Raw genomic sequence first — 27,823 nt, forward strand, 5'->3', positions numbered from 1 at the left:
TTTCAAGGTCTTGGGCTACCTTTTTGTACCTCGGATTAATATTGTATTGTAGTATTTATGTAAATACTGTTGTTGTATTAGAGGATTTTTTAAAATAATAAACCGGTAGTGGGAGTCGATTTTGGACCGATTTATGCAACCTAGCTCTACCTACCCTTTCAAAGGGAAGAACTTTTATAATATCCAACGTTGTACATTCATATTCCTTGTCATTGCGAAGTCTCATGTACAAGATTAAATACTGTTTTCTTTCTTGATTTCTTTTCTTTTTCTTTCTTCAGTCAAGTTTAGAGTATAAAGTTACGTTTGTATAAGAGTTATGGGTCTTTGCTTTTCTTTCATTCGACTAACAACTCGAAACCGTAACAACTCAATGTATGATTATCTACTTACTTTTTCGAGAATTCACCCCGAAAGAACTAACTGTTGAGAGTTTAGGATCATTTCCTTTCATACCTCTTTAACCTTCTACGAGAGCTTGTTTCCAGAGTTGTTTCCATGTGATATTACATCGACAGGTAGCTTCATAGACTAGATAGACTAGCTCAAAATAAATCATTCAGAGTTAGGTTTCCATCCTCATCTTTCTACTTGTCGTTTTCTACTAGAACATCTGGAAGTTGTTCTTTTCTTTTTCTCTTGTAAATCTTATGACTTCTACAAACTTAACTTGGATTTGCTTGATATTATGGTATTCTAATTCCTCTATTATTTATTTCAATAATAACAATTAAGCTATTTGTTTTTTAAAAGTATCCTGTTACACACTGTTCCAATTTATTTACATTATAGTTTCTATTGCGTATATTACTGAACAGTTCTTAGCTCGTACTTCCGTTTTTAAGAAGTTTATAATATTAAAAAATAATGTGTTTAGAATGAAGAACTAGACCCAAGATGGTGATCTTAATTTTGTATTCCTAAAATCTACAGGGATGTGCATCTTTCAATTATAAACAAAATTCCAACGACATGAAAATATATTTTTTTTTATTATCTTAGAGGTAAACAATTATGTTACACATAACAAACATTACAATATATACAGTGCTATGACTAGATATGGAACTAGAAAACCTTAGACTGTAGAAAGTAAACGATAGTATTTGTATTCATAAGTAACACAGTCACTTAAATTCAGAACCTTTTAAAGAATATCACTTGAGTGATATTCCGGATATTAATTTAGTTTTATAATTAAATGGCCATCTCGAACATTCAGTTTTGTTGAAAAACTTTTGGCCACCAAAACTTAAAAATAACCTTTCGCTTATATGCAGAAATAAATCGAACAACTCTAAATCTTGCTTGTCTACTTAAGATATTTATCTGAAGCCAAAAGATTGATTTATGGTAACTCTGTGAGAATACAGACTTTTAAAGACAGATAATTGGCCAGGTTTTATGAAGGTGTACACTCTCAAAATTTTAGATGCAACGAATGTTTCGTCGGATTCATCATCCTGACTGACTGATTTGAATATTAATTGTTCTTTTTCTTTTTTTAAAATTATTATTATTATTATTTCAACAGACCACACGAAAAAGTCGAAGGAATAATCTGCCAATTTGTTTTACCAATATATATGGCTAACTACACCATTGCTACACATAATCTGAACACTATTTGTCATTTGCTAAAACCAAGAAACACTGAAATTCCATGCTAATTTTGCAATGTTAGATTTAGAACTCAATAGAAATGATAATTTCAGATGTTCTTTTATGAAGAAATACGACTTATTTTTTTCTATTGCATATCATACATCAAGGAAGTGACTTCTTAAAATCACAGGTGTTTAAATATCTTTGAGTGGCATTTAACTGCAACTTATTGATAAAAAATTACAGAGAGAAAAAAGAACATGATTTAGATCACAAAACTAAAAAACCTACAATTAAGCATTAAAGAAAAAGGTGGCCATAGTGTTTCACGTCTTGGTTTATGATATTAAAATGGGATTTAAATGACTGTATCCAATATAACTACACCAACGAGATAAACTTTGAATTTTCTTGTAGGTTGATTGGGAATTTTATTAATTTTGCTTCAATTTCGTAGCAAATGGTTCTAAGACAATCCCTGTTTAACATATAACTCATAAAGAGTTGTCCATTTTGTAGTTTTACATTTACAAAAGCATAAAGCTCAGCCTGAACAATATTGTTCCACTAGAAGACAACTTTTGAGCTTCCTAGCAACACAAAATATAACTAATTTGTACAAGTTAGTCTTGTTGAACTGACTACATTACGTATGAATTTTATAACTCTTATAATTATCATCATCGTGGTCGTAAGTACTTTGTCTTCATTGGAAGATCACTTATCGAATATATACGGGCACTACGTTCTCCTGGTAGTGTGTTCATCCTGACATAAGAATTAAAGTTTTTAATATGGTTCATTAATTACTATTTTCTTTCCACCCTTCTTTTACCTTCTATAATAAGACAAGTTTTAATAATAATTAGACAAGATAAGATATTTTCAAATAATGTTCTAACTATTCCTTTTTTTCTTTTACTTTCTCCAAAATTGTTCTTCGCTTGAACTATTCATAATCTTGTCATTGGTTTCTCATTTGACCCTCCTATTTTCTCCGTTCTTCTCAATATCCAAATTCAAATATTTCCAGCTATATTTTTCTATTCTTTCGCAAAATCCATTTTCATCTGCCTTTAAAACGAGCACTGCACGCAGTTTTTCTCATTTTCCATTTACAGTGAACTAGGGAAAATAATGTGGCAGTTTTCTCGTAGGTTTCCACACTACAATGTGTTAGCTATTATGAATCATTCTGATCATATCTGGAATTCACGTCAACATGCCGCACCGATCACTATGGTTAATGTCAAGTTGACTACTGAAAGGAAAATGAAATGAAATGAAATCTTTGAGTTTTACGTCCCACGGTTATGCCGATTAGGCTAAAGGAGACGGTGATAATGAGAGATGAGTGAAATGGTGGAATGAAGAAAGTGGGAGGAAACGGGAGAACCCCGAGAAAACCCACGAGCACGGTGTTTGTCCACCACAAAGTTCACTTGGCGGGGGCTGGGATCGAACCCGGGACCCCAAGCACAGAGGTAAACGCTCTACCACTGAGCCACCGCGCCCCCCAACTACTGAAAGGAAGAGGGGAAAAAAAAGAAAACAAAAGAAAAAGAAATCCATAAATTCGATACGACATTAAAGCTAAGAAATATACTGCAGAAAACATCCTATATCACAGTTTTCAACCAATCCTTTTTGAAACCATAAAAATGAGATAAATATGTACTATGGTAATAATAAATACTACCTAATAAAGAAGTAAGGTATAGCTGCCAGTAAAATAACTTTGTAAATAGAAATCAGTATAAGTTCTTTTCTGAGAACTTACAGGGAATTACGTTCTCTCAATATTATAGAAATCCGTACTCATAGGGTCTATTACGACAAGCGTTGAAAAAAAATATTCTCTTGATCATGCCTGGAAAGTCTCTAGACTCTCATATTTGAATTTCATGTCATGCTTTCTCTACACAATACCCTGTTCGCGGCAATGTCGTATGTAATTTACGCAGAACATTTCTTCCGATGCTTCCACGTATTTATGTCTCGTAGTAGTCACGGAAACGCATCCACAACTGTTCAGCTTTCCGGAGTCGAAGAAAACAATGTGAAATATGGGGCAAGAAAGAATAATTTGTTACCCAGATTGACCTATCTACTGCAGCTGCTACTCAGTGAATTATTTTTCGTGAAACACGAAAGTATGTTTGGTAACTATTTGCTACAGCTTCTACTTAAATAGTTATTGCAGCATGTTAATATATTTTGCTCTTCATTTGTTCCTTTCTTCAAGTGTTTTATTAGAATGATGTTCTTTTCATCCTTAAAACAGAAACAGCCACTTAAGGCGTATTGTTGATTGCCTTCTACTATTATCAAACAAGTTTTTCGATATCAATCAGTTTGAACAGCCTTCATCAAGCTTAATGATGTCGTAGAAGTAAGTATCGATACACTGCGCCACATACAGAAATCATCTATCTCTACATAATGATTATGTTTTTCATTTTGTAGCTTACTGAAAAAAAAAAAAAAAAAGCTTTAATGCAGAGACTGACTCATCAAATGTTTCGTATGAAAAATTAGAAAATACGGAGAAGAAAAAATAGACTGGTGAAAAGCGTCTCGAACATTCGAAATATAAGTAAACGGAGAAAGATAACATTTGCTCGAAAGAACGAGAAAGCAGTGAGGAAACAATAGCAAATGAGGAACTATACTCAAGGCATTTAAGAAGCGGAAATTAAGATGATTAATACATTATTTAAGAACCTGAGACATGATAAAAAAAAAATGTAACACACGGAGAATATAATTGATTGACAATATTACGTAAGATAATTGTTATATCAAAATAAAAGGATTGGACGAGGACACAAGGATATGAAAGCTTATAATGCCAGTAACAGAAGCATATCAATGATGATTATGGTGGTTCTTTGGAGAGAGTACCACTTTACTGTACTGCCTCTTAAAGAAAAACGATCTAAGACTTCCAAAATACAGTCAGGGAAATATCTTGGAACCATCTTATATTGACAGAACAACGTGTATAGGTTGCTATACACTTTGCTACATATTTCAATTAAAATTTAAAGGAACACTACATAACACAACACTGATGTTTAAATTGTGAAGCACTATATTCAAAATTTCACAATAAAAATTTAAATAATAAGAATTGTATTTGTTTTTACTTTCAGTTTTTCACCTGATTTCTATAATAATGCAAGTTAACTTCAAATTCTTCTCTTATTGGAAAAGGAAAAGAAAAAAACATTGCAACAATATCTTATTTCTATCAAAATATAAAAAAATTTAAAAAAAAAAAACATGACTATATTAGAAATTGTTTAATTAACTGGTTTTCCCTTTAATACGTAAAACCAAGGTTTCTCTTCGTATTAGAAAACTCTCAGGAACTATAAACAGGTATACAAGCACATGTTCTATAGGTTCAAAGTTGAAAGTAACTGCTGGCCTGTAGCCATGATCAAAGCTCTAACATGGTTTGCATGTTGAACCTGCTGGCACATTCTGATGTAAGGTTGATACATTTCTGGATCTCCTGGTGGCAGCAGCTTTATGAACTCCTCAAACCCAATAGTTTGTGCCAAATGATGAAGAACATCTAAAAATATATATATATATAATTCACAGTAAATACCAAACTTGCTCTAGATCTAATAAAATGACAAAGCAACAAACTTTGAAATTAAACTTGCAATCTCTATTTACAACTGGTATATGTAGTCTAAAATATACAGATTGCTTATTTAAAATTACATAGTTTCTAGTAATAAAATAAAGTTACCTAATGTTCTGCAGATTAAAAGACATTCAGTATGCTAACCGAAAAAGACTGAAAAACTGTATATTCAATGTCCTTGTATTTCTCTTATTACGATCTGAATTTCGTCCTTTATATTATCCCATGAAATAAGTTCCATCGATGTAATGAATTATAAGATGATTCTAGACTTCATCTTTGTTAACAATCTCTGATTTTCTTTCTTTCTTTCTAAATATGAAATGAATAATATAGTAGTATTTGGCTCTCACGGCGCCAACGTGGGCTCATAAATCCCATTCATAGTAATCAGGATTGAATCTTATCTAAAGCTAGAAGAAATTGATCTACATAGATCAGAATAAGAAGATGCATAATTGTGTTCAATGGAGCTCAACTTTATATTAGAGATTTCACGTTAATTATATTGTAACCCGTGAAATATAGTGTGCTATAATAAACTGATATTATAGCGTAGTGTTACTAAATATTTGGTCCATTGTGGGAATGACATTGGAGAATCTTTTCTTTTTCCAGTTTTCTGTGTATTCATTTTGCTTTTCACGCTTTCATTTCTGTGGATTATAGCGTGGTTTCGACATTACTTCTTAGTTGTTTCCACGGGCGCCCTATAGAAGGCATGAATCTTACATTTTCTCTAGATATTGGCTAATACGTTACTGTTCTATTACAAATTGCTCTGAATTGAAAATATCATTTAATTTTGCCACCGTAATTGCATAACACTTGATCGTTATTTTCAGAAAAAGTGGCATAAAAATTGGAATACATAAACTAAATCAATATTGTATATCACTAGCCTAATTTGCAAGATTACTTCTGAAGTTTTGTAGTCTAGAATCATTCAGAACAGACTATTCCGGTGTTAGAAACAAGTGTGAAGAGTAGCAAGCTATATATAAACCAAAGATTATACATTTCATATTGTCTTTAGAAAGGTCATGTTTCATTTTGGTATGTGTTCAGTAAATTCTAGAACGTTATAGCAAGTTTTTGTACCATATTTTCAGAATACTATGTACTATTCTCTATTATACTAGCTTCGCCTTTTATATACTAAATTACAAATAAACTAATCGCTAAGCAAAGCAAACCAATTTATTATTATAAAACTAATATCTTGTGATAGTTTTGCCAAATAACCATTGACTTCATCATACACTATCTGATGAAGGCAAGTTGTTAGTTGGTAAAAAATAACTATCACAAGATATATTAGTTTTACAATAATAAATTGGTTTGCTCTCCTTAGCGATTAGTTTATTTTTAACTATAGAGTACTATGATATATATATATACAGGGTGGCCCAAAAGTAGGTATACAGTACCGTACTGCATTTTATATCATTTCTTATTGTTATCCATCAGGTAGACTTAGTTTCTTTATTACTTTTTACTTACATCTTAAGATGGATCACTAGGTGTTCTCGGTGCTATGCTAAACGCTTCTTGAATAGTGCGGCATTGCCAGATAGTGTCGAGTGTTTACTGATGCCAGATAATAAAGGGAGTAATCATGGAATTCTGCTTAGATACTTACTGGGGAAATTATTTTTGACTCTTACCACGATTCTTCTTCTCGAACTGCAACGCAAGATTCCAGGATTTATTTTTTATTGTGATTACTACAGTAAACGTACAAATTTGGCAACAATGCATTATGGCGTTCTGCGCAAGTTTCGTCTCAAAATCTACTTCCTTAAATGTAAATTATTATTTAAATAAAATATGAAACACAACACGAAAAACGGTCAAACAATATATCTATTTCGTAATATGATGATTGTTACTTTAAAATATTTTACACACACAAATAAAAATTTCATGAAACGGAGCACTTCTAGTAAGATCTAACAGCAAGTGCCATCTTCTGTGCTCATTATAAAACGAGTCAAATATTTTCTTTTATTTGTTACATTTTTCGATATCAGGAGACACAACCAAATGAATCAGTGTCTTGTGCTGTTGCTGAAACAATACTCTATCTTATAGTACAATATTTATAATATGTAACATCTCATTGCGCAGTAGTTACGGGAGTGAGCTAAAATATGTACTGACTTCCGGGTGGTGATCCACCTTAAGCTCAGAAGAGACGAAGCAAATAAACCCATAAACTAGAATTTTATACTTGATCAATGCAGGGGTGTGTACCTACTTTTGGGCCACCCTGATATATATATATATATATATATATTAAAAGATACTGTCAAAGTAATTTAAACACTACTCTACGAAAAATAAAAACCATAGTGTGAATATTAGAAACAATGCTATTAACATACGTAAGCACCTACGAAGAAAGAACATTTCTGTTAACTTCAGGATTTTATTTAAAATATACCACATTGATTTACTTTAAATATAAATTCATGACAGATTATTTTAAAGTAAACCATATTAGAAACGGATACTTTGACGTATATAGTCACTGAGAAGGAAGTTAGAGGGTTATCTAAATAACGGAAACACTTATAGAGAATTCAATTTCCCTTAATAATGCGGCAGGAGATACCGTTAGCAAGCAGAACAGCCCACATTCATCGTGGAATGGAATCACGGAAGTTATGATTTCCAGAATAGTATTGCACTAAACTTCATAGTGCAGCACACAGTTCCATCAGTGAGGATGGAGAAAGATATCTGCTCTGGAGTCTAGGGTCCAGAACTGACCACAGGTATTCAATAATGTTGAGGTCTAGGGATTGGGTAGATCAAGCGAGGTGTTGTATTTACACTGTTCATGAAACCACCTACACAGACAAATGTTGCACTGTATCACATATTCGTCTCGTAACACCAATGTAATCTATGATAAGCTGTGTATCATTTCCGTACAGAATGTGCGAGTAAATTATTTGAATCTCAGAAAATGAAACTTCTAATTTTCACTTTTGGTAACGAAAAGTTATGCTACCTTGCATATATGTATGATCTGGTTTCCTTTTCGCGAACTCAAGGATATGTAGACGATTCTAGGGAACATAAGTAGATAATTTGCTAAGGATAATAACATACAATATTAACTTACATGACAGAAGTTCAAAGTAAAATATGCAGTGCGTCTTAGAATTCATATCTAACGTTTGGAAAATGATTGTATCCACGAAAATATGAACAAATGTCAAAATCGGCTTTACATTTGAGTTATATACATCACAATACAAAGAAACTATAACGATCTCAAACTTTTAACCATTTAGCATTCTTTTATTTCTGTCTAAATCATATAATTTTTCCCATTGTCTTGATGTTAATTTTATTTGGCCCTGCTACACGTAATTTGCTCCGCTTTTGCTGAACATGGATGTGGTTTCGTGAGGTGCATATGTTAACATTTATTGGTTATGTATTCTGAAATGCGATTCATGCTTTCATGTCACGAAGTACATCAAAAGGGCAGACTTTTTTTTTTATGTCTGATATTTGTTCCTGGATCTAGTGGATCATTTTCTTTTCCACGTTCATAGACTAATTTTGTTTTTCTCTTCTTTTTCTACATACTATTACTTAAGCGAAGAGTTGAGATATTAGAAAAAATACTCTGTGAATTTAAAAATCACAACAAATTATCAAAACCTACTAAATTATCCTTTTTTGCTGAAATATTATCTTTTCGAAAAATGAAATCCAGAAAGGCAATTAGTAGTTGTTCAACATATTGATGAATTTTTTTGCTGATATGAGTTGGAGAAATAATAATATGAACGAATAATTTATTTGCTTCCCCAGATCTATGATGCCATAAATATTGACAGCTTCAACCAAAATTTCGCAGTTCAATATATTCCTGTAATAAAATATTTGTTCATTTTTTTGCTAGATCATGTCAAAGACGATCAATTAAACGCACATGTCAACTTCAACGGGAAGTTATAGTTATACCGTACATTAAGTACAGTAGTTACATCAATAGTTAGTCGAGTAATCAGCCATAATCAACGGTTATCATAGCATTCTTTGTTCTTTGTTAATGTTGATGTTTACCATTAGATTAAAATTTGTCGATTATAATAGGCTTAAGCCAAGTAAATTACATAGCAGTATGAAATGTATTTGTAGATGAAGCTTGCTCAATGGTGATGAGTTATGTATACTACATACAAGGATTGCGCATACTATGAATCTGTTGTCCAGAAACCACAAGATGGTATGTACCATTCGACTACGATAATTACGTTGCACGACATTCTGCTGTAATCAACAGTTCTGTGCAGACATTATCTACTTTAACATAAATACTCTGTACTTTAGCTATCTTTGAGATGTTCTCACTGCGTAACTAATTCACGGTAGTTTAGAAGTCTCCTTTAGATCAATTACGAATGGATTATCCGTCTTTTCTCTTCTTTCACACTGGACCTCGGCACTGATACCCCGGACTAGTGATCTGGGTGCAAAGTCTTGAAATTTTAATAAACTTATTGCCAACCGACGCCGATACTGCATTTTTGAACAGAGTCAAGTCATGATGGATGCAATGAAACTTAGACTACATGAGATTCCAAACATTTTGATTTCGATTTTCCTGCATAAGGGCTTTTGATTTATATATATATATATATGCAGGATGTATATATTCTTTGGCATGAGCTTTATGTTATCAACCGTAATAAAAATTATAGCAATAAATTATACTACCTTTCATAATTTGCATATACACAACTTTCAAACTTGGATCTTCTACGTTTTGTCTCTTCTTCTGCAGCAGTATCAACAAATACTTCCACTCATTATCAGACTGAAATTTATCCTGAAAGTAAAGAAAGACAGTTTCAATATTATTATTTTTTTTAATGTTAAAAATCGGTAATCTTAAATCCAACTGACTATCGTTTGAGGCGAGAAGTCACTAGAGAACACAGATCTTTTTTCTTTTGTATTTTTTTTACGTTTAAAGTCCCACGATTAGACTAAGACGATGATCAATATAATGAACAAAATAGAAGAAATGAATAAATTGGGAGAAAACGGCTAACTGAAAAAAAACATTCACAAGGTATCTGTCAACCACAAAACCCACTTGGCGCGAGCTGAAATCGAACCATGAACCATACACATCAAAAACAGCACGGCCCCAAAATTATAAATTCGATCAGCATATTAACGTCTTCGTCATTTTTCCGTTGTGAATGAATCAGAATGACACTAACCGTTCAACATCGCACTGACATAGACTTACTGGGTAGTGGGCGCAGTGCTCGAGTGATTGCGGCCAAGCTCAATGTGTCACCAGCCCCGAAGCCAATTTATCGCATTTAAATGAAAATGGGAAAGAGTGTGTTAATTTTGAATTTAATTGACCAAGCCTTGTATATGAAAAAAGATCTCGAAGCCCTTTCTCATAAGTTTGGTATGCCTATGTATGTGTTGGTGCGTTGAGCTCCAATCCTGTGACCATATATGGTTAAGGAACAGGGAGGCTGTTCGCATGATGCTTGCATTCTTTGTGCCTGCCCCTTAAATCCGAACTTTCGCGACTCTTACCTTTCGCTCACACCTTGCTGTAGGTGGAAGCTCGTTGGACGAAGGAACTTATTCGCGCGCTTGCGTGAATCGGAGCCGGACCTTTGGCGTCCGCGCTGTTCCAAGTTTCATTATATAATTTTGTGTTAAGTGAATATCACATTGCTTGGGTTGAGTACTTAAAGACAAGATAACAATTTGGGAATTAAAAGTGTATACTTGAATATTGAATTGAGTTTGTTTGCTTATCAGCAGCGTTTAGTTAGTGAAGTTTCACAATTCGTGTATTCCAATCCAAGTTTGACGGACCCTCGTGTCCATGGCAGCGCGATTTCCAGAAGTGCAGTTTGGGTGTACTATTTTAAAAGTGTGTGTCTAAGCGAGTGTATATACTGAACTTTATTTTTTCATTACGACACTTCGTGGGAAAACAATACGATGGAATAATTGTTTTAATTTGTGTACAACATTTTAATAACAGCCAGTTTTCTACACGGACAATGCATTGGTACGTGGCTTGGAGACAGTTGGAAGATTTAGCCTCCTTCGGGGCCCTCGCTGAATGAACAATCCTGTGGACTGTGCCGTTGCCTTCAATTATATTGCTGAAGACAATCGTCGACTCTATGGACAATTTTGTGGCAACTATAAAAGAATACTACGTAGTGATTGTCGACACAGCCACCTTTATTGGTACATTTTCTTGAATTTATATAATAAGCGCTAAACAGCAATGTTGATTCGTGCATGCACGTAAATCTTAAGAGTTACAGTTTCATATATATATGTAATATTTGTATTTTCACGTGTTTTTCTTTTTTGGCTAGTTTTATTTAAAATCAAAATACGTAACTGCTATTTTTTTTTTTTTTTGTGTGTGTGTGTGTGTGTGTGTGTGTGTGTGTGTTATACATTTGCTTACATTAGCTTACGGCGCTCATGTCTAAAATCAGTCGCTTCCCGGCTGCGATAGAGGCTAGGCTGAGCGTATTGTGGATGGGTTGTTGTGACTAGCTGGGATAAAGAGGGAGAGAAAGTTAATCGTATTAGATTAAAGTCACTGCATTATTTTAATAAAAGGAGTCACAACCAAACCACGATCATAAAGGCATTAAGAAAATTCACAAATATCTCAAGTACGGTACGTTAAGTAGATTTTCAACAGTAAGAAGAATGGGAAAACGTGCATCTAAGCTACTGTCGTGTTGGATACCCGGTATATTATAACACCCAATTACTGATAATTCGGTGTTATGATAATACTAATAATACTATGATGTGCTATAATAATACAACACATTTTGTAGAAGTTAAATATAATACGAGGGTTGTTCAATAAGTTTTGCCTCCAATTCCCTAATTTTTTAATTAATTATACTTTCAAACGAAAGCTCGAATCCTTTACTTTACAAGTATGTTTTGCTTTTTCATGTCACTCCACTGACAACTATCCTGTCACCGTCCTAAAAGTCCAAAACGTAGCCATCAGCAGGGTAAGTCATGGTCACTATCTCCTAGGATAGTGAAGGCATGCTACAGATTGATTTTTTAACGTGGTGCCATTGTCAATTCCGGGCGCAACATGTAGACACAAATGAACTTGGATGGACGTCTCGTAGAATTCGTCTCCACAAAAATGCTATCTTTCAACACGACAACACAAGCCGCGATAATACTGCCGCGTTGCAGAAGCTCCAATTTGAGAATGTTTTGCCGCACCCACCTCACAGCTCTGACCTGGCATCCTGTAACTTTTGTCTGTTTTAAAAGCTTAAAGTCGAATGTTACGCATCTGATATAGAGATCACGAGGGCAATGCGTTTCTAGTGTCGTCAGCAACCAGCCTCATTCTTCATCGACGGTATACAACTAAAGCACCGTTGCAGTAGGTGCGTCGACGTCGGTGTTAACTCTATCGAAAAGTGACTCTTCGGAAAGCAGAAGGTTCGACCTTTCGTTTGAGGGTAAAATTATTTACGTACAACGATTAATAACAAGGTTGAAGGTAAAACATATTGTACGACCCTCGTGTTCTAGGTATTACACAAAAGTCAGTTCGTAATACACATAAAAAGATTAATAATTCATTTAAATAATATTGCAAGGGGCACGCTTATTTTGAATACCTTCGAAAGAACCTAAGATATCAAATATGTGTAAACGATATTGTTTTTATAGGAGGGGCCGCTGAAAAATTCGTAGCCCAACCCAGAAGAAGTGCAGGTAGAATGATGAAACTGTACAGTTTTAAAGAACTATCTGTGTATGTACACTTCTCCAAAACATAATTGCGCGCCTGAATTTTTCTAAGTCCCTTACAATTGTCAAGTTTGGCAACAATGCATTCGAAATAATAGGAAGGGAAGCTATAAGAAAAAATAATGAGACTTCTGAACTCAGCTCACAGTTCGCTGTTTGAAATACCCAGTTTCTCTTTTGTTACTTAATGTAACGATACTTTTAGAACAAAATAGTGCCTTGGCAAACGCAGAAAACTTGGTTGTAGCTAAAACACATACACGTCTTTTGACCATGAACACCGTTACAAAAAAGTGATTACGATGTTTATTGTGTATTCATACAACTGGAGGAAAGCTTTGTAGTTGTTTCGATAGCCATGCGTGTTGTTTCTTATGTGGGAATGCAATATTTTTAAACTAGTTCGAATCCCTAGTGGGTGATTTTATTTATTTATATTTTGTAACTTTTCAGTTATTCTTGCCATATATTTTTATAGTGTGTGTATTACATGGGGCACGGGGGTAATTGACAACTTTCTGTATTACACGGGGGGTAATTGACAACTTTCAATATTACACGGGATGATTGACAACTTTCTAATCTATCCAAAAATAAGTCGCAGGCGTAAAACCCTTTCTATATATACCAATGTAATACCTCCTTAGAACAAATCACTTCTTACATCGATCCATAAGATTTTAGTAAACCTGAAAATAAATTCGAGGTTCAGGAAATCACTATTGTCCACAATAACTCCTTTCTCACTACCATAATGTAGTTTATTATTATTATTATTATTATTATTATTATTATTATTATTATTATTATTATTATTATTATTATTATTATTATTATTAACCTAGGGAACAGAAAAAAAGTTTAGGGTGTTAATTTTGATGGGGCATTTTATTTCTGCGCAGTTTGTTGTTATACTTATTAACTTTATTTTGCGTTGTGCATCAGAACGATTTTAGGCAGTGTTCCATGGTGGTCTCGTATTTTATTTTATTTTATTTTATTTATTTATTTTTACTTAAACGTCTCAACAATTCTTATGCTTCAGTTACGTATCACCTTTTGCTAGAGAGTCTACCACAAGAATATTGTCAGAATTCCATAAAACACCGGCCACCACTTTACCCCAAACAATCTAACATGAGTACTTTAGGAGTGGAAATGAGTTCTTTTTCTACTACTTTCAAACCTATTTTGTCTCAGGTTCAAAGTAGTGGATGCATTTTACAAATTTTACAATTTTATCCTGAATTACAAATTCTACTAAAATCTACTTATATCCTCTGTATAAATATAAATGAGGTGCTCACAAACGCGCACTCACTCACGTTTTAATATAGAAAAATTTCTCCAGGGAGAAACGACAATGATTTGGGGCCACACTTGGACACTACTTGATATAGCTTCACCGTAGAGCGATCTTTCAACTCCAAGGGAAGAGGGGAAGAAGTACTCTAGAAAGAACACTGAACTCCCTTCCGACCTATGTTCAAAATTCAGACATTTGGGAACTTGTCTCACCAATATTTTTTCTCAAGCTCTGCCACAGACTTGTTTTTTCAGTACTTCATTAGAGGTGTTGTAACCTCTTAAACGAAATGCTAATCGTTTTTAAAACACACCAAAGGTTTTCGATTCTGCACTACCATGTCATGGATAACATCAATGTTTTCTAGGTCAGTATTGTTGAAGGAGCACCGAAGCGATTCATCATGAACGATGTTTGACAGTTTTGGAAATTTGCAACTCAATTTCTCACTGTAGCATTAGAAGTTCCACAGTTCCTCAACCATTAACAAATATCAAGATGGATTTAGGGTCATATCATTTTTGTAGAGCTACTCAATAACAGTTCTGATTTTCGCCGCTGTTTCTTGGTCATGCTTATTAACAGGGTCATTCTGTTGATTTGCGGGGTTTGGGGCAAAAGTAAATTCTAGGGCTAATGATGTAGGTAAGAATTCTGTATCCACCATGAATATTTTTGTGTTGGCTTGAATTATCCATATAAATTACAGTGATATTTCGCTAAATATTAATAATAATAATAATAATAATAATAATAATAATAATAATAATAATAATAATAATAATAATAATAATAATAATAATAATAATAATAATAATAATAATAGCACCTACTCCAGGACATTACAACAAACGGCAGGCATCAGATCAATTCAAATTAAAACAAAATGGATATATGAACTCAGTGTCGTAGGAATAGACTCCATTTTCGAGCTTATCTTTATAGAAAAACTGGAAACTTCCGGTTTCAGTTATGATCCTTTCGGACCAAAAACTGCAGTAGATAGAGAAAATTCTTCTGTATGGACTCAGCGTCTATAACTTCCTGTTTCAATTCTGATCCTCTTGAACCAAAAACTGTAATAGATAGAGAAAATTCTTTCTTATGGATTCAGCGTCTGAAGAACAGGTTCCATCTTCGACATTATCCCTCTATTGCAACAGAAATTGTAGAACTACCACTTTCGATTTTAACATTAAAACCTACAGTTTCAAAATGTACCGTTTCAAAACCTACAGTTTCACAATAAGCAACGCAATCCAACTGTTCATTAAAAGGAAAAAAAAAATGAGCTAAACACTGATTTAAGCTGTCAGTTGATAGTACTAACAGGACTTGAAGTTTTACACGTATAACGATGGTTCATCATCTGTAAATATTTTTATTTCCAAGAATGAATCAGAAAGAGTAAATTATTACTTTTCTTCAACAGCCTATCTCTTCCTATGGCGTCGGACCCATATAGAGCGGACTCTGGGGAAAATGTTCCTCTTGGTTCATCCAGGGGACGGCTCTGCTTAGTCAAATTACAATCTTTCAGGACGCGTAAAACACAATCCATGAACTAATTCAATATTTGGCACCAGCCCTTACAAGAAAGATTCATCAAGGGCAGCAAACGATTTCGTTTGGTGGCCATCTAGAAATCAAGTAGGTTCCTTTTTGGTATATTAGATCTTTCTACAGTGTATCAAGAATATCGACATCCTTGGCAAATGCAAAGATTTTACCACTGCGCGAAAGTCAGAGCATAGGTCTATCCAATGTACGGTATGGTAGCTTGGTTTAAATGTTAAAAATAAGAGAATACTAGTTATAATTAACACTTTTTGTGTCAAAAATATTAAGTATGTATATTATGTCAAAAATTGTAAGTATGTAGCTACGCCATTAAATAATTCACGGTGTCTATAGAAACTTGTCAAGAAGCGCCAGGGAATAGCAACAGAAGGTTCACGAACTACTGCTTTAAATTGAACTAAAGCAGCAGCTATGACTGGGGCTAAAACGTTAAAAAGAACGAGAGGAAGACGAAGAACTCATTGGATATTCAACTGTTTGGCATAACGTCCAAACACTTAAAAATGAGTGAGAATCAGTGTTCGAATTGAACACGGAGGATGAATTCGCCCACATACAACCAGCCACCACATATTATACCATCACAAACCACTGTACACGTGTTATTACTACTTTATGATGTATGGTTGTACTGAGTTTGATGGGGAAACATACACCTACTTCTTCGATCTATATATAGTGATACGTGTACACTACGTAAAGAAGTGGTTTATGTGGCGCGATATTTTCTCAATATTGAAACCGGAAGTGGTAGATTTCTACCACTTCCGGTTGTAATAGAGAGATTACAGTGACGACTGCGTATATACATGGGACGATTAATTGATTGCAGGAAACAACTTCTAGCTATTTATAACCATTTGTGCTGTATAGCGATCACCGTTAAAACTGGAAGTGATCGATTTTCTGCCACAGGAAACTGCTTTTCTCCATCTATTACGGTTCTTATTCTGGAAATCAATGTTAAACCCGAAACTGGTTATTATCTAAACTTCCGGTTTGAATAGAGGGTTAAGACAGAGATATTTCCTATTCTTAGAACGCTAAATCTATTTCAGAGCTTTAGTAGAGAGATGAAATGTACTCTTGGCATGCTTAATCGATTGAAGAAAATCGCTTCTCCATATACATATTTTACCGTTTTTGATCCATAGTGATCAATACAAAAACCGGAAATTGTTTATTTATATTATTGCCATTTGAATATGGCCTCTGTAATATAACTCAATTCCTAACTTTTGACCCTCTCAACAATTAGGTAGTGATTCATCTAGTAATCCTCGAGATATTTTCGTCTTGCGGACTGACGGACACACGGACAGGATAAATATATAACAGAGTTTTGGTAAGTGAACAGGATTTGTTCTTAAATGTAGTTCTTTTGTCTATAAAATAAAGATTGTTTCCTGTTTCTATCCTCATAAACATTCAGAAAAATTCTAGAGGGAAAAAGTTATCCGTGCCAGGGATGAAAATTTTCTTCTTCAAAGGGACATATAATTTATTTTTGCCAGGGGAAAATCCCTGGCGTCTCCCGTCAATACGCACACTGGGAAGAAGAAATGCTTTAATCCATTTCAGAAACAATTTAGCAGGATCTATGTACCTTTAGAAAAAGATAAAAATACTCATATTATTCATTTCCTTGGTCTTTGGGAAATCGTCGGATGCAAACTGCAATCAGTTAGCGACTTTCTAAAGCATGACTTCTCCTGAAGAAAGAAAGAAGGAAATGAATCATAAAATCAGAAACTGCTATAAACTAAGAACACCCGAAAAGATAGATAGATAGATATAAAAGATGCACCCAATGTGATTCGGACAAAGTTTAAACGTTTTGAGTCCTAACAGAAAGAAAGAACTAAACACGCTCGGCTATCCAAACAAACTGTGGAACTACTTTTCAGTTGTATTGATAGTGAGGGAACTCCTTAAATTTCCTCCTTGTCTTTTACAATTTTATTTAGGTCAAAAAGCGTGTATGTTCTCTTCAACTAAACGAAGTTTTCTGCATTTGCCAAGGTACTATTTTGCTCTGAAACTAACATTGCATCAAGTAATGGAATAGGCTCTGAATATTTCAAGTAGCAAGCAACACGGTGTGTTGGGAAGGCTTCACTACTCTTTTTTTTTTTCCTTTCTTATGACCTCCCCTTCTATTACTTTGAATGAGCTGTTGCCAAATTCACATTTTTAAGGGACTTAGAAAAATTCAGGCGCACAGTTATTTTTGGAGAAGTGTACAAATACGAATTTTTATATTAATAACGAAACTCTTATTGTGATTTTCAGGTCCCTGAAGTGATTATGTGTTCCCAACTAGAAACATCGAGATCACAGCTGTTATAAAATATTTGTTTCACCAAGAAAGACATCGAAGTAAATTCATTAGGAAATCAATGAAACACTACCGGACTCTCCTCCATCATATGCAGTGGTGAAGAAGTGGGCGGCAGAGTTGAAATAGATCATTATCCATTGGCGATTTCTCAACGGATAACGCTTCTTGTACACGAAGACCAAAAACATTGACTGTCCGCGAAATCGTGGATGAAGTTCATGACATTATTCTTGAAACTCACCGAATCTCAGCAAAACGTGTGGCAGAGATTGTGGGTATTTCTCGGAAACACTTCGGTAGCATAATTCATACTGACTTGGGCTAGCGAAAGGTCTCGGCAAAATGGGTTCCCAAAAATCTGTCAGCAGATCAAAAGCACGAAAGAGTGAGGGCATCAAGTGAAGGGAAGTCATCTTCCATTTTGATCACAATGGCCACCGATTTCTGTCACGAATAGTAATAATGGACGAAACATGATAGTACCACTACGATCCTAAAATGAAACAATGGTCGATGTAGTGGCGGCACTCAGGGCGCTTTTATCTACAGGGCGCTTTTTATATAGGATGGTATACACCTGTTGACAATTTTTCCCAAACAAGCCTTTAACAATATTTACTTTTTTATCTTGCTATATCCAAAAGTCTTTTTTACCTCACTGTACAATTCAAGAAAAATATCAAATATTTTTACTTAGCTGAATTTTGAAGCAGTTTCTTAAGTATACTCTCTTATGTCTCTACATTAGAAAAAGTATAATCTTCAGAAGCATGACAATTAAAGAAAAATATTAAAAAAGTAAAATAGTATGGAAATATGCAGGTAATTTACGTTTCCAAAAATTCTCGATTATAAATACACATTCGATAAATATTTTAAATTATAGCTAACAATCTCTCAACTTTTGTTAATAAATTTAAATATTTACTATGTAAAATAATTTCCAATTATACATGCTACTGATATGATTCATTATGAAGTAAGTTTCCTAATCAAATGATATATAAGAGTTATATTGTTGAAAAAAATAAATTTGATTAACTGCAATTATAATTGCAATTTTAACTACTAGCTGTGAGAGAACTAACAAACCATTGGGTAGTTGATTTGGAGTTTAGCGTCTCGTTCAGCACCGAGGCTATATGAGATGTGGACCTACTGATTAATGTGCGATTTGAACGACATAAGCTTTCACTGGGAATCGAATCTGGGTCTGGTGTTCCGAAGGAGAACTGTCGTCTTTGCAAGAATTCTTAAAAAGAGATATAGAGGACTGTGAAGGAACATCAACAGAACTCGTAAAAGTAACTCAGGACTAAATAGATTATTCATGTGTTACAGAAAGTAATTTTAATTGTTAAAACTTTTAGCCATTTCTCTACAGAAAATGGTGCGAAACGTTTAATTACTTAAATATTTTCCTAGTACGAGGCGCATCCAGAAAGTAACTTTAACACACGTTCCATAGGTAGCAAACCGTATGTTGCGCGAAGCCACTGCGTGCACGTGAGACAGTAAAGTCCTAGTATGGCGCTTGCGCCAGCGGAACTTCCCTAGTGCTCTCCGTGGCGTTGTGGCAGTGGTTGAAGATGAACGTTCCTATTCCAGTTCCCGCCGCGTGTGAAGTGTGAGCAGTGATAAAGTTTTTGAATGCACAGGGCATAGCGGCGATTGAAATCCATCGTCAACTGTGCCAGATCTATGGACCTAACGTTATGAGCAAGCAGATGGTGCGTTGCTGGTGTAGACAATTTGCAGCAAGACGCCAAAATGTGCATGATGAGGAGCGCAATGGGAGGACAACCGTCCTCACAGACGACTTTGTGGACCTTGTTTGGGAACGCATCATGCAGAATCGTCGCTTCACAATAACGGAACTCGCAGTCAGTTTCCGCAAATTTCTCGTTCCTTATTGTACACCATTGTCGCATAGTGCCTGTTCAATAAGTTGTGTGCCAGGTAGGTGTCGAAGCAACTGAATCCAGAACACAAAGCAAGGCGCACTGAGTCAGCATTGGCATTTTTGCAACGATATCACGATGAGGGAGAAGAGTTTCTGGACCAGATCATCACAGGGAATAAAACGTGGCTTACAGGATTCATCACATTTTGGTGTCCTGCTGCAAATTGTCTACACCAGCAACGCACCATCTGCTTGCTCATGACGTTAGGCCCATAGACCTGGAACAGCTGACGATGGATTTCAATCGCCGCTATGCCTTGTGCATTCAAAAACTTGATCACTGCTCACACTTGACACACGGCGGAAGCTGAAATAGGAACGTCATCTTCAACCACTGCCACAACGCTACTGAGAGCACTAGGGAAGTTTCGTTGGCGCATGCGCCTTGCTAGGACCTTTCTCGCGTGCATGCAGTCGCTTCGCGCAACATGTGGTTTTCTAGCTATGGGACGCGTAGGAAAGTTACTTTCTGGATGAGCCTCGTAAACTTTAAAAGCGTTTATGTTAGTAATTGATTATTAAATATACTGTATTTAAACGTTTAAGAAAACATTTTGAATATATTTAAATGATAAAGGCTTACGCAGAAAAACGTTTCGAAACATTTGTTCTACTATCTACTTCAGTACAACTAAAATTTAAATGAAATATCTTTACTTACCTTGCCGTGTTGAAGCAAGCAGTGTGGACAGACTTCTAAAATTTTATTCATGGCTTCTTTCGTTGTCGAGCATAATATATGAAGACTCAAAGAACCATACAGCTTTTTGTGCGTGTCCAAGTAATGAGTAATTTCAACTATACAATCCTTTGTCAAGTAGGATGAACACAGAAGAGACTGAAATATTACGAATGATTTACAGTAAGAAGACTGATTTATCGAAGAAAGTAAACTAATAATATTAATATAAACAAGAAATCCTAATACAAGTTACGAACAATTTAATTACAGAAGTAATTTGAAAAGCAAGTTTTCCGGTACAGTACATACCAAACTTATCAACTATTCGCATTTAGCTTACTCGGAATTCGTTATCGTACATCTAATCAAATAGCGTTACATTTACTTGTAACTTGTTTGGTACTTTGTACTGTCAACAGAAGATGCAGTTCTAACAAATGACTATGGTGGCTTAACAACTGTAGTTACAGTATTTCCTTTTCCACGCGCGATGTTTCCCCGGTTCTGGAAATTGGTGTGTCACTGACCACTAGTACTTCTGTGCTCACCCAAGTCGTACCATACTTATAAAACAATATTAATCTAAGCCAGCCTATGATTTAGTCTCTCTGCGCTTTTTAAATTAATTTTCAAAATGAAAGATCAAGTTACTTCTAAAAACCATTATTTTCTCCCTGTGAAAAGAGAGTATCATGTTTCAAATCTGAAATCGTTCAACGATTATAGAGTGTTGACCACTCTATGGAATTCAACATTAGACTTTTATTAGATAAATTGACTGAAAGCTAAGAGTATCCTTAGAACAAAATCCCCGTAAGGAATCCTCAACGTAGCAGTAAACAACGTTAACATCGCTTATGTTAAGAACTCTTGCAGAAAGATAGATTAATAACTACACCTGGAGTTAGTCTGCGTACAAGAACTGATACACGGTACGTTCCTGAGATTTTGTGCGACCGTCTGAAAGTCAATAAGATTTCATATCGCTGGACACTATTGGGCTTGGAGCAGAAACTGAAATTTCCAACATTTATCACCAGCTTCAATAGTGGGTAGCTTGTTACGAGGATTTATTCTGACAATTAATAAGAACTGACAAAACATGGCTCTAAACCTTTAATCCGGAAGCCAAAACAGAAAATCAGTATTCCGAATCTAGAATTCTTCAACGAATGCAGCACAAATTTAACTTCTTAATTGTTGTCTGTATCTTGTCTTGCACAAAAATGTGGTGTCAGATATACCCTGAAGATTCAAGTTAATAATATACAAGAAATGTTCGCCAAATAAGTAAAAGACAAGCTACGTGAAATCGTTTAAATTGTGTGTTAACTCAAATACAAATAGAATTAATGAAAAACAACATTACTCCGTCACGAAGAACAAACAATCGCGTCAGAACATTGTCCCGAGGGGGCCAGCGAATTTCTAAGTGCACTAATAAGTGTTCCAGATAACTTCCCATTTCATTACAAAAAGCAGAAAATAACAGGCTATAAGCAGACAATAACAGAAAATATTAGGTTCCAGTTTCGATCTCAGGTCAAGTGAGTTTGAAGTGGGAGAATATAATATGTCCGCGTTCATTTTCGGGGATACTCCCATTTTCTCACGCATCGTCATTACGCAAATTCTTTCAAAATCATAAAATAACATAAATATCTGTCTCCTTTAACCAACATGGTATGACCATAAGACATTAAACTAAAGATTTTATTTAATTTTATTTTACCAACTATAATTATTCCCTTCTGCAGTTTTGAAACCATGCGACACACCAAAAACCTTTTGCTATCTTGATTCTGATCAAGATATCGATGTTCTGTCAATGAATTTTTATCGGGACGTCGTTTCATACCTTAGGAAATAGAATCCACCTATCGTAATGGAATATCTGGGACTCCTTCACTGTGGGGGAATCCCTGCATCGCCATTAAAAGGTTCTGAATTATGCATTTTTCGATAGAGCAGATCACAAATCAAAGACGGTAACAAGCTACCTAAGCTCAATGGCTAGTAGTTTCGAGGATATTCACCGCCAAAGATCATTTTCCCACGCTTTCGGCAGTCTGTAACTCCAAAACTAAGCGTTTTCGAGGAAATGTTTACTACAATTTTTTCTTGTTTCTATGAGTAGATTAACCTCCCAAGTGTTGTTAACTGTGCACATTAACACCCGGTATATATATATATATATATATATATATATATATATATATATATATATATATATATATATATATATATATATATATATATATATATATATATATAAGTGTTAATTAACTATACCGACAAACTGTAAGAGGTGATTCCTCACATCAAAATAAGAGAAAAAGTTCATAAGGACCTATGGCGAAAAATGCATAATTTCAGAGTTAAGGCTGTCCAAAATCGCGAAAAAGCTAAATTTCAATAGGCCCTATTTCGAATTCCAGAAACTGTGGATGGTGGTTCTTATCAGCGTAAAGGAAGCCACGCATACACAATCCAAAAGTGCATATTTCGTCAATTGTCAATAGGTGTAAAGGGTATTCCCTATAGGGTGTAATTCTCAGATATGTATTCAATCGACTTTCCAAATATACTCGGATTTCAAGGGAGGTCCAAAGTAGGCAGGAGGTAAACCTTGACAACAATGGACATCCAATGTTTCGGAGGGAAGGCGAAAGTGTTAGGAACAGGCAGCTCCATGTTTCTTTGTGTTCGGAATAACGTGCGATGACATGTATTTCGTCACAGTATATTTCACTTCTTCTTCAGTTATAAGCGCGAAAGAAAACATCGCACCATGCGTCTTCCCAAGTACGAGAAACCATGCTGCTGACGATCCCTAACACTTCCGACATCGGGCAAAAGGATTCTGTGTTTACTACTATCAAGGCTTATCGTTTGCCTACTTTGGACCAATCATAAAGCCAGGGCACATCTCAAAATTAGGTTGATGGCATGTCTGGGAATTTTACCCTGCAAAGAATAATCTGTACATCCATTGAAAATTAATGAAATATGCATTTTTGGATTGTGTATGCGTGACTTTCTTTATGCTGATAAGGACCACCATCCACAGTCTGTCGAATTCGAAATAGGGCCTGTTGAAATTTGGCTTTTTCGCGATTTTGGACAGCCCTAGCTCTGAAACTATGCACTTTTCGCCGTAGGTCCATATGAACTTTTTCTCTTATTTTGATGTGAGGAATCACCTCTTAAAGTTTGTCGGTATAGTTCATTAACACCCTGTATATACCGGGTGCACCATTTATAATGTCCCACCTTTATAACAGAGGAACCAAGAGAGATAGAGAAGCGAAACTTTGCATAAAACAACTACAGGAAGGGGGACATCTATCGATGTATTGGGTAACATCACCAGGTGAACAGTGTTGCCAACCCAATATAAAGTTATGATTTTTGAAATGGAATGACCTAAATTTAATTTCATAATTCGAATCAGCAATGAAAACAATGACGAAAGAGGTGACACTTGCAGATCAGTGTTGCATACTTTTTGAGAAATATTGTAAAACATGTGTCAAATTTAAACGCCTTTAACACACACAAGGAATGAAGTAGTAACTATTTGTGCACATTAAATGAAATACTGGGAAGAACTCTTTAAAATGACTTCAAGTTTAGAAGGATCAGTTAAACAGTGTTGCCACAACAGGAGAGAGAAAAGTTGAATTTGGAAATAATGCAATAACTTGAAAAAGGTCCCTAGTACAGTATGATTTAAAATTCATACAGCAAATCAGTATGTCATAAGGAGCATTGTCGCGTTTATTTGAGAGCGATAAGTCAAGTACTTACCGAGATATTCGGTACTCAGTAAAAGCTGAGAATTTCGTGCTGTACAAGATGGTAACGCTGTTTCAAAATTCCCTTTTTTCCCTCTGCGTGGGAGAAATATTAAAGTACTAATCTGTGAATAAGTTATATTCTGTGACATGCCAAATTAAACAAACTATTTACAATAAGGAAACACAAAATGATTTCTGTTTCATGAATTTTGTAATGTATGTTACGAATAATTGTTTCTTGATCATCATAAACATATATTTCTTTAATTTAATTTCTTTCTCCTGAATATAAGTTAGAAAAGACAATAAAACGTAGATATTAATAGTTTTAAAATTTTAATTGAAAATACACGTGCTATGTTCTCTTAAATTTTAGCAAAATTTTTCAAATCATCCAATATTTATACGTACTATCCAATTTTAGGGGACCATACACAACTTATTTTGTATTTCATTCACCACGAAATTAACTACAAATAATGTATTAATATTGTTTTTTAAGAAGTGAGTTGCATTTATGGATTCATAGGTGCAGATTCCCTTATGAGGACTCAAACGTGATGAGTAAAAGTACAGTACGTAGAAATATGTCATAAAAGCTATAGTGGAACAAACACCAAACAACCCCTGTTAAGTGGCCATTAATAACAAGAAATATATGTGATCGGATAAGAAACGGAGAACCTGGTGGGACCATGAACGGTTGGATCCGTAGTGAGTTGACGAGTAAACGAGTACAGTATAAAGAAAAATCAAATCTGTGCTGGATGGCCACAAAATGCAAGGAAGTATGTAACCAAGTTAGGGCAGGGCCAAAGTAGTGGAAACTCAAGGTGTCTTTAGGGACCAGGCGCGTTAGCAAAGGTGGGTAAGTTGTAAACATACTGTGTAAAGAATATTCCATAGTTCTTCTGCAAATTATATACGAGATCGTATTCCTTAGCGCAGCGTAACTTTCTGTATAACTTCCCACGTTTATAACATTTAGGTTAAAGGGGACAATGATTAAAGCAAGTGACTGATGATAGAAGAATTAATGGGATGAGAATGTGAGAGAAAGCGAGAGTACCCGACAACCCCATGGACACGATGTTATCCAGCACAAACTTACTGGATCGGAAATCGTATCAGGGACCCCACGCACCAGAGGTATGTTCTGTACCACTGATCAACCGTGCCCTCGCAGTTTAAGAAGGCATAACCACACAATTTTCCTATTATAATTCAATCAAAATCTTTTGTTTTTTGTACAATCGTTCACAATAATTGAATATAGATTTGTGATATACTGCAAAATGATGTCTGAAAAGCGATTACTCTCGAAAAATACGTACAAACCTCTGCATGGTGATCATTTCATCTATTTGAACAGAACGAAGTTGGAAACTCACACGAGCTTTTGTTCGTTTTGTATATGCGCGTAAAGGTAGACAAGGGAGAGAGACAAGCACCATCCTGTCAGCTACGTGGAACTGTGTCCGTAGAAAACAAACACGTCACCACGTGAAAGTAAAAACCGAAATGCTTATTTTCGCTTTGTGTTGACGGAAACCGTTACGAAATGAGAGGCTCCAGGTATAAATACGAGGGTCATTTCAAAAGTCTTGCAGACAGCCTATGCACGATCGTTTCAGTGGTTTGATCAAGTTCACTTTTAGGTCAGTTGTGGGTCAGAGTTTGCGCTTGACGATTGTTTCTATGTTTTCTGGTTTGCTTAGCTGTGTTGTGCGAAATTCAGTGGTGAACCTGCCCGAAATTGGGTTACACATAATGATAAGCGTTCCTATATCAACATCGAAACTCTATGTGGAAAGAATCCAACTGAAATTTACGATGTTTTGCGGAAGGTTTGTCGAATAATGTAGTGGATCATAGCACTGTATTTCGGTGCTCAGCTCTTTTCCGTGAAGGTCGTGTAAGCACTGCGGACACCCCAAGAAGTGAAAGACCATCAACTGGAACAGACTACACTCCTGAGATTATTGTGAATGACATTATGAGAGAGGGTCGACGAAAACATGTAAGAAAATTGCATATGATGCCAAAATATCTGTCACTTCACTTTACAGAATCATTACTGAGAAGCTGAAGATGAAGATGAGATGGGTTCCGCATGGTCTTAGTAAAGAGCAGAAAGCATGTTGTAAAAGAATCGCAGAAAAATTGCTTCAACGTTATCAAACAGAAGGAGATCAGTTTTTCCAAACGACTGTTGAATTGATGAAACCTGGATACGAGAGTTTGAACCAGAATTGAAGTTTTAGTCGTCACAATAAAACAGTTCAGACTCTTCACGCCCGAAGAAATCCCGCTAGCAACAATTAAACGTTTAACTCACGATGATCGCGTATGATACGAATGAAGAGATGGCTACAATAGAGTGACACAGGGGACGTCTATACCAGGCGTATACTACAAGCTGTTTCTGCAAAATGTTTTGCGCCCGAAAATTATTGAAAGGAATCCCGACATGCTTGCAGCTGCTGTCCTCATTCTGAACGATAATGCAAGGCCGCATACTGCTCTACAAGTAAGGGTGCAATTAACAAGTATGGATGGGAAATATAGTCCTGATTTGATCCCACCAGACTTTGATTTGTTTCCCAAATTAAAAGAACTAGTCTGTGGAAAACGTTTAGATTAGATTGAGGAAGCTTTCAGTAAGGTGACCCGAGTGATCAGACACCTCAACAATGAAGGTGCAATATCCAGAATACAGACTTTGCCAAATGTTGGGAAGCTGTCATAAATAAGTATGGAGATTGTATTGACGGCAAGGTATTTTGCACAATAAATTATTAGCTTGTATAACATCTTTCAGTGTGCAGAACTTTTGAAATGACTGTCTTACAATATATTGCAAAAAATATTCCGAATAGTTGCTAGGACATAATATTGTACGTAACGGTACATCTAAACACTAAATGCAAACATTAGAAGCTATTGGTACCATAACAAGTAACAGTCTATGTGCCACGCTAAATAACAGTATATGAGTCTAATTTCGTAATAATGTTCGCAAAATTTACGGATCGCTAACGAACACAAACAATGCAA

The 27,823-nt window shown here is 35.1% G+C and overlaps 1 protein-coding gene across 2 annotated transcripts in view; it reads right to left on the reverse strand.

The window, feature by feature from the left end:
- Window positions 1–1,333: 1,333 nt before the first annotated feature.
- Window positions 1,334–27,823, reverse strand: part of LOC145671247 (BLOC-2 complex member HPS3) — a 76,234-nt gene continuing 49,744 nt past the window's right edge. For both annotated transcript variants that reach the window (XM_081740162.1, XM_081740161.1), the window contains exons 8-10: window positions 20,946–21,122; window positions 10,010–10,121; window positions 1,334–5,188 (exon numbers count right to left, since the gene is read on the reverse strand). In XM_081740162.1, the coding sequence (XP_081596288.1) occupies window positions 5,007–5,188; window positions 10,010–10,121; window positions 20,946–21,122 (471 nt within the window). In that variant the 3' untranslated portion in view covers window positions 1,334–5,006. The remainder of the gene's footprint in view (window positions 5,189–10,009; window positions 10,122–20,945; window positions 21,123–27,823) is intronic.

The sequence above is a fragment of the Thermobia domestica genome, chromosome 15 (assembly GCF_964235325.1).
Source record: "Thermobia domestica chromosome 15, izTheDome1.hap1.1, whole genome shotgun sequence".
In the NCBI taxonomy this organism is placed as follows: Eukaryota; Metazoa; Arthropoda; class Insecta; order Zygentoma; family Lepismatidae; genus Thermobia; species Thermobia domestica.